Here is a 7,885-nt window from a genome sequence, read left to right on the forward strand (position 1 = left end):
TCAGCAGGGTCTGGGACACCCATGTCTTCCTTGTTAAAAAGGAGGCACAGACTGGGAAGGAAGCTGACCTCTACCTTCAGATTGGCAGTCTCCTCTAGAAGTCATCAGAGGCATGAAAATCCCAAGAGCTCATCTCAGAATCACCAGGTGAACCTGAGCCTGAAGCCAGAGTCCCAGAACAGACTAGCTGCTCCTCTGTAGGACACCTCCCTTGGGGGTGGGACATTTGGTCCCAAGGGCCTCCAGGACTTCCCCATCGGTAGCCCAGGTCAGTAGTTTCCACATCACTGCTGTCTCACTTTCTTCCAGTTCAACCCGCCCTGACAGCTTCCAAGCCTTGAGTCACAGAGAGTTGGGAGCCATTCCACTCGCAACAGCCTCGTAGAGCTACTGCAGGTAAGAGCTGATTGATCACTGACTGGGGATTATATTTCTGGTAGAAGGGACCAGGGAACTCTGCCTTTTCTGGAGCCCTGGGAAGCGGCATGCCGCATTGTAGAACCTCAGAGCTGGGATCTGCATCTTCAAGTAGCCAGCGCTATATCAAAGCACTTTTTAAAATAAGCATGCTCCATATCTGCACGGTCTAACATGGAAGCAGCTGGTCACCTGTGGCCACTGAGTCTTTGAAATGTAGCAGCAACAGCCACTTAAGTAAATTTATTTATTTATTTATTTATTTAGTTAGTTAGTTAGTTAGTTAGTTAGTTAGTTAGTGTGCCATGGGATACTCGTGGAGGTCAGAGGATAGCTTTGTGGAGTCAGTTTTTCACATGGGATCTGGGGATCCAACCCAGGTCACCTGATGAACAGTAAGTGCTTTTGCCAACAAAATCATCTCCCCAGCTTCCAACGAAGCAAATTTTATTCTATCTCAGCTGCTTTTCATTTAAAGAGCTAAATAAATGGGCTACAGCTACAGATCTGGGCAGGAAAGACCTGAAATAAACCAGTGTCTTCCAGGAGAGCAGCAAGGCCCAGAGAAAGACAGTGCTTTTACCCTGACCCCCGAGGGCAGGACCAAGATTAGGACTCTTTTTCAAAAAACAAAACTATGACTGGGCAGTGGTGGCACATGCCTTTAATCCTAGCGCTTGGGAGGCAAAGGCAGGCAGATTTCTGAGTTTGAGACCAGCCTGGTCTACAGAGTGAGTTCCAGGACAGCCAGGGCTACACAGAGGAAACCCTGTCTCAGGAAAAAAAAAAAAAAAAAAACAGAAGTGGGCGTGGGCGGTTAAGAAATGCCCAGTGTGGGTTTATTTCCCACTCCAGTAGTATTTGATTTGTCTGAGACAAAGTAGTCACCTATGGAGCTAAACTGAGACTGGCTGAGGCCAGGACCTTGCTCCTTGTGACATTTGACAAATGAAAATGTAAGAGCAGACTTTACTATCTATTTAAAAATGTTTACTGCCTTGAGCTGTTCCACTCAAGGTAGATTGCCTAACCCCCAGGATTGGTTTCCTCATCCGGAACATGTCCACTTCATTGATGTGAGGGTTGAAAGACAAAATAGATGGTAAAAATCCCTTTGCCTGTGAGGCAGCAAGCCAGTCAGCCATCCAGATGACAACTAATTTGACAAACATTATCCAGGTCAGAGCATGTGAAGGTGCCCACGGGAGTCAGCCCTGAAAACTAGGTAGGCTTGCTTCTCTCCCTGACTCATCCTCTGACTGAGGATGTGATGAAAGAGGCTAGTTGTCCGTAGATACACTATCTCAATTCTAAGAATCACGGTATAAGCTACTGCTGTGGTGTGTGTGTGTGTGTGTGTGTGTGTGTGTGTGTGTGACACGTATCTACCACTCAACCTTTCACTATCAGGTTTTAGCATCCACTGGCCCAGACCAGATAAACACTAAGGAGTAATTGCTGAAGCTGGATTTAAAGATCCTTCCCCTAGGGTAGACCACTTCAGCAGCTGTGACCCAGTGTATGTGCTCTAGACTCTGGGACACAGTCTATTTATAGAAGTGGTGGAATTTCAACATTGTCCCCAGGCATGTCAGGAAGGGAGCAGATAATGGACCTTCATGACTCTACCTTTAGTAATCCTGTCATTTGTAAATCAGTAGTAAAGGTGACAAGATATATTCCTGGTGTCAAGTTTTCAAAATGTGTCAATACTGGGTCGGGATTGTCACTTTTACCAAAAGGCTGTTTTCACAGGAGAGGTGGGTGGTCCCCAGGGTGGGTCAGCAATGCCGTGGAACTGAAATCCTCAACTTGCTGCCAAGTATATGAGCCAAGAAAGCATAGCAATACCCCAAACTGGACACATGCTTGGCACAGGAAGCTGGAAGACAAGCAAAAGATGAGAGAGGAAGGATTAGAGCTCCATGTGGGGGTGAAGCTGCTCAGAGGTTCAGGGTAAGGCAAAGAGGAAGAGTCTGGATGCTTTTGAAGAGTTTGGGAGAAAGGAAAGCGAGCAGCTTCCAGTTCAGGGAGGAGAGTGGCTGGAAGTGCCAGGACCTCAGAGTTCAGCTCTGCTGCCTGCTTCAGCTGCCCCACTTGAACCAGAAAGAGCAATGGTTCAGCCGAATGGCAAGATAGAACCACCTGGGCTGGCTGGATGTGGGAGAAGCAGACCCCCAGCAGCAGGAGCCAGAAGCTTGGAGATTACAGCAAAGAGGAGAGAGATGTGGTCCTGAGCAAACCCCTTCCTCTGTCTGGGCCTGTTTCCTCCCCACTGAGACCTGGAAAGACAGGCTAGAAAGCCTCATCGGGTCACTTCCCAATATGAACTCTCTAAATCCATAGGATGACACCATCCGTGAGCGCTGGGCTGAGAATTCATACTTAAAACATCAAACCCATCTCATGCCCTCGGGAGCTCCTCCCCTGCTTGAGCAATCTAATCCATCCCTCACTTCCTCTAGAGAGCTTCATTGCTCTTCATGGGACACACCTTAGGTGTCTCACAGGTGAAAAGCCAGCATCCTGGTGAGTCTGGAACACCCTTACCACCACCTCGAACTTCTCTCTCTGTCACTCGACCCCAGCCTGGCCACGAGTGTGCCCCTCCTCCCTGGCTTGACTCCTAAACATTATGCCTCCTTAGCAAAGAGGAAGAACTTATGACCCCCTTCCTGCCCCCCTCAAGAAACTGCTTAGAATTACTTTCAATCCAGCCCCTGCCCTGGGCCTGCAGTCTTCCGAAGCCTGCCCACTTGCCTTGCCAGAGCTACAGCTGGATCTGGAGATACATGTGCATTGAGGCATTGAGGGCTCTCACACCTGTGCTGCACTTATGGGCTGTATTTCTTTCTTTTTCTTTCTTTCTTTCTTTCTTTTTTTTTTCGAGACAGGGTTTCTCTGTGTAGCCCTGGCTGTCCTGGAACTCACTCTGTAGACCAGGCTGGCCTCGAACTCAGAAATCCGCCTGCCTCTGCCTCCCAAGTGCTGGGATTAAAGGTGTGCGCCACCATCACCCAGCATGGGCTGTATTTCTAAAAGGAATGAGAATTGGGGTCATAGTACAGTGACTTGGTTATCTGTTGTTGAAATGTTTGGGGCCTGAAAATTTCCCACATGCTTGAACTTTTGCTTATGTTTCACTAATTCATCCCAGCCCTGGAACTTCTGGGCTAATGCAAGTTCTAAGGAGCTGGTAATTCCATTCAATCCAGAAGCTCCTACTCCATCATGGAGGACATGGCGGGGCCCTCAGCTGAAGGCGTTTCCCTTACCATTCCAGCCATAGCTATTTCATTAATTTGCAGCCTAAGGGACAGCAAAAGATGGTGGTACCAAGCTTCCATGCAATGAGAGGGGGCTGTGCTCACACTGACTGAAAGATAATTCAAGATCTTAAATCTGTGGAGTTGTAGCTCTGTGGCAGAGTGTGCACTTGGTGTGTGCAGGGTCAATCTTCTGGAAGAATGGTAAAGCAAAATGCTTTGGAGTGAACATACCCAATGAAACAAGTGTGATCTCCCAACGATAAACTAAGGGCAGTGAGTGACAAGTTTGGGTAGCAAGCTTTTACCCAACAGGCCACTTCTTCAACCTCGTTGTTTTTGCTTTCAATTTTGTTGTTGTTACTGTTGTTTCATTGATGATGATGGTGGTGGTGGTGGTGCTGATGGTGATGCTTTGGGTGGGGTCTCATATAGGCCAGGATAGACTTGAACTGCCTTGTAGCCAAAGATAACTTCAAAGTCCTAATCTTCTTTCCTCCACCCCCTGTATGCTGAGTGCTGGGACTGGTAGCAGATGCCGTCATGCCTCATTTATTCAGTTCTGGGAACCCTACAGAGGACTCTGAGACTCTCGGGCCATCGTTCTATCACCCGGGCTCCATGTCTGTCCATTTTTGTCATTTTCTTTACATTTATTTTTAATTTTTTATGTACATTGGGCGTTTCACCTGCAAGTATGTACATTTACCATGCATATGCCTGGGATGTGAGGAGGACAGAAGGTCCCTTGGAACCGGGGTTACAGAGAGTTGTTAGTTGCTGGGTATGTGCTGAAAGCCAAGCCTGAAAGCACTACAAGAGTAGCCAGTGCTCTTAACCACTAAGCCATCTCTCAAGCCCATTTGTTGTTTTATTATTATTATTGCTTTAATGTTTGTATTTGCTTTGTAATATTTTGTATCTTTTTAATGTTTTACTAGCACATTTTAGTTATGCATATGAGTTTAATTATAACATTTTCATATATATGTATATATACATATTTCTGTTTATGTATGTGTATGTATATATTATGTATATAACATATATAATAGATACACATGTATCAATCATATTTTTTTTACAAGGTCTTTGTTGGCCTCAAACATGTTGTATAGCCAAGGATGTACAAATTTTATATATATATGATTTATATATGTGTTCACATATATAATTTCTATATATTTATATATGTATATATAAAATTTGTATATATGATATACATACATACAAATATTTGTATATGTATATATAATTTGAATATATTATATACATATATACAAATCTGTATATATGTATGTATATAATTTGCATTTTACACACACACACACATATATATGTATATATATACATATATATATATATATATATATATATATATATATATAAAATTTGTACATCCTTGGCGACACAGCATGTTTGAAGCCAACCAAGACCCTATTTCAAAAAACAATCTTGAAGAGAACTGTTTTTATTCCCCACAAATGTCTCATTTATTATTTATTACTATTTTGTCTCAAATGCTTACTGCTATCATTTACAAACTTGAAGGAAATAGATTCTTCCTTGCAATGTGCAAGCCAATGGGGAAAACCCTCATATCCCAGTTTCTTGGAGGGGATAGACAAGAATCAGGGTATCTTTGCCATGTAGTAACCTTCATCTCTCCTCTATTGACAGGATTAAGTTTACCTCAAAAATGGGAGAAATCAGGGTGGATAATTTCAGCCTTGAAGATTTCTTCAGTGGAGATCTTGATAATTACAACTATAGCTCTGGTATGCCCCCTTCTATGGAACATGCTGCCCCATGCCACTCAGAGAACCTAGATATCAACAGATATGCTGTAGTTGTAATATACGTCCTGGTAACTCTACTGAGCCTTGTGGGAAACTCCCTGGTGATGCTGGTCATCTTATACAACCGGAGCACCTGCTCTGTCACCGATGTCTACCTGCTGAATCTAGCCATTGCTGACCTGTTCTTTGCCCTGACCTTGCCTGTCTGGGCTGCATCTAAAGTAAAGGGATGGATTTTTGGCTCAACCCTGTGCAAGATAGTCTCATATGTGAAGGAGGTTACCTTCTACAGCAGTGTTCTGCTGCTAGCCTGCATCAGCATGGACCGCTACCTGGCCATCGTCCATGCCACAAGTACACTGATCCAGAAGAGACACTTGGTCAAGTTTGTGTGCTTAACCATGTGGTTACTATCACTAGTTCTATCCCTGCCCATCTCAATTCTGCGGAGTACCGTTAGGGCAAACGCTTATACCCTAGTCTGCTATGAGGATGCAGGTAACAATACATCCAAGTGGAGGGTGGTACTGCGCATCCTGCCTCAGTCCTTTGGCTTCCTCGTGCCACTGTTCATCATGCTCTTCTGCTACGGCTTCACACTGCGCACGCTCTTTAAGGCCCACATGGGGCAGAAGCACCGGGCCATGCGGGTCATCTTTGCTGTCGTCCTAGTCTTCCTGCTCTGCTGGCTGCCCTACAACCTGGTCCTGTTCTCAGACACCCTCATGAGAACCAATCTGATCCAGGAGACCTGCGAGCGCCGCAGTGACATTGACAAGGCCTTGGATGCCACTGAGATTCTTGGCTTCCTCCACAGCTGCCTTAACCCCATCATCTATGCCTTCATTGGCCAGAAATTTCGCCATGGACTTCTCAAGATCATGGCTACTTATGGCCTTGTCAGCAAGGAGTTCTTAGCCAAGGAGGGCAGGCCTTCTTTTGTTAGCTCTTCTTCAGCGAACACCTCCACTACACTCTGACTGTTGACCTAAACTGTGGCCCCTCAGGGTTCCTTCTTGTGCTTCAGTATGGCTCATTACCAGAGACTGTGGTATTTGAATTGATGCAGCCCCTCCTCTACAGTTACAGGAAGACAGAGGCCACATTCTTGCCAGAGCCCCCATTGCAGAGTTTAGAACACCTGTACTGGCTGTTCACTCCCTTCCATCTTGGTATGCCTACTGATAGAGTTGGTCCATCCTAACACTAGACCCCACTCTTTTCTAAAAAGCACATATTAAAATTACAGTGAGATACTGCCTCCTACCCATCAGAACAGTTAGCAGTCAAAGGAAGAGGTGGAGGAGAGAAAATAGCAAATGTCATTGAGGAAGCAGAAAAAGAGAACTTTTCACCTTACTGGTAGACATGTACCATAGTACCTCACTCACAGTGGAACATAGCATAGCAGTTTTCCATAAAACATTAAATATAGAATCACCATGTAATCCAACAAGTCCATCTCTAAAACGGGTACCCAAAAGAATTGAAAGCCGGGGCTCAGACATTTGTATGATGGCCAACAGACGGAAGGATACATTAAACAAGGTGTTGAACAAGTTAAACACAACCGAAGAGCGTCCCACAGTGAAAAGTCCCAAGAATAATCAAATAGTGATGACTGGAGGCTGGGTGAGGAAAGGTGAGGAGTTAGCGTGGAAGACACAGCTCCAGATAGAGATCATGGGAAAGCCCTGAAGATGGACCCTGATCCCTGTGACGTAGTATGAAAGTACTCATTGCCACTGCATTAAAAGTGTTAAGATGCGGGCTAGGCATTGCTCGCTGGGAGAATGCTTATTTAACATTTCTGAGAACTCAGGCTTGAACCCTAGGACCTCAAAAAACAAAACAAAAAGCTAAAATGACCATTCTTGTTATGTGTATTTTACTTCAGTTTATCAGAAATATAAAATCTAAGTCTACAAAAAGGTTAAGCACTGAACCACTGCAGAACTATCTACCTTATAATTTCTTGTACAGTGTGACCATTAAATGTCTTTTGAAATATATATAGCCCACTTGTAGTTGTGTATTTATTTCAGTACTTCCAAGGAGACACTGAGCAATGGTGAACAGAAGTCCTGGGTGAGAGTTTGTGTTGCTGTTTTAATTGGTTGAGTTTTTTTTTTAACATTCTCCCTGTCCCATGTTTGTGTGTGTGTGTGTGTGTGTGTGTGTGTGTGTGTGTGTGTGTTAGCACTGTGTGTAGGTCAGAGGACAACCCAATGGCAAGGGTCCTTACTTGCTGAACCATTTCACTGTCCTCCAGAGTGAGGAGATGAGGACAGAGACCTGCCTGTCCCTGTCTGTCTGCCCTTTCATGCCCAGCCCAAGCCCCCTTAAATGAACATGGATCATTGGAAGAAGTATGTGTTGGATACCTCTGGTGTTCCCATGTCT

At 44.8% G+C, this 7,885-nt stretch overlaps 1 protein-coding gene across 2 annotated transcripts; it reads left to right on the forward strand.

Moving 5' to 3' along the window:
* Nucleotides 1–284: 284 nt before the first annotated feature.
* Cxcr2 (C-X-C motif chemokine receptor 2) lies at nucleotides 285–7,498 on the forward strand. 2 transcript variants are annotated; one of them, XM_028760682.1, is made up of 2 exons: nucleotides 285–396; nucleotides 5,364–7,498. In XM_028760682.1, exon 2 carries the CDS (start codon nucleotides 5,383–5,385, stop codon nucleotides 6,460–6,462), a length of 1,080 nt encoding a protein of 359 aa, XP_028616515.1. In that variant the 5' UTR covers nucleotides 285–396; nucleotides 5,364–5,382; the 3' UTR covers nucleotides 6,463–7,498. The 2 variants fall into 2 exon arrangements, with proteins under 2 accessions (XP_028616515.1, XP_028616516.1); XM_028760683.1 differs by lacking the exon at nucleotides 285–396 and adding an exon at nucleotides 2,937–2,946.
* Nucleotides 7,499–7,885: the final 387 nt, after the last annotated feature.

This window comes from Grammomys surdaster, unplaced genomic scaffold (assembly GCF_004785775.1).
Source record: "Grammomys surdaster isolate TR1022 unplaced genomic scaffold, NIH_TR_1.0 126546, whole genome shotgun sequence".
In the NCBI taxonomy this organism is placed as follows: domain Eukaryota; kingdom Metazoa; phylum Chordata; class Mammalia; order Rodentia; family Muridae; genus Grammomys; species Grammomys surdaster.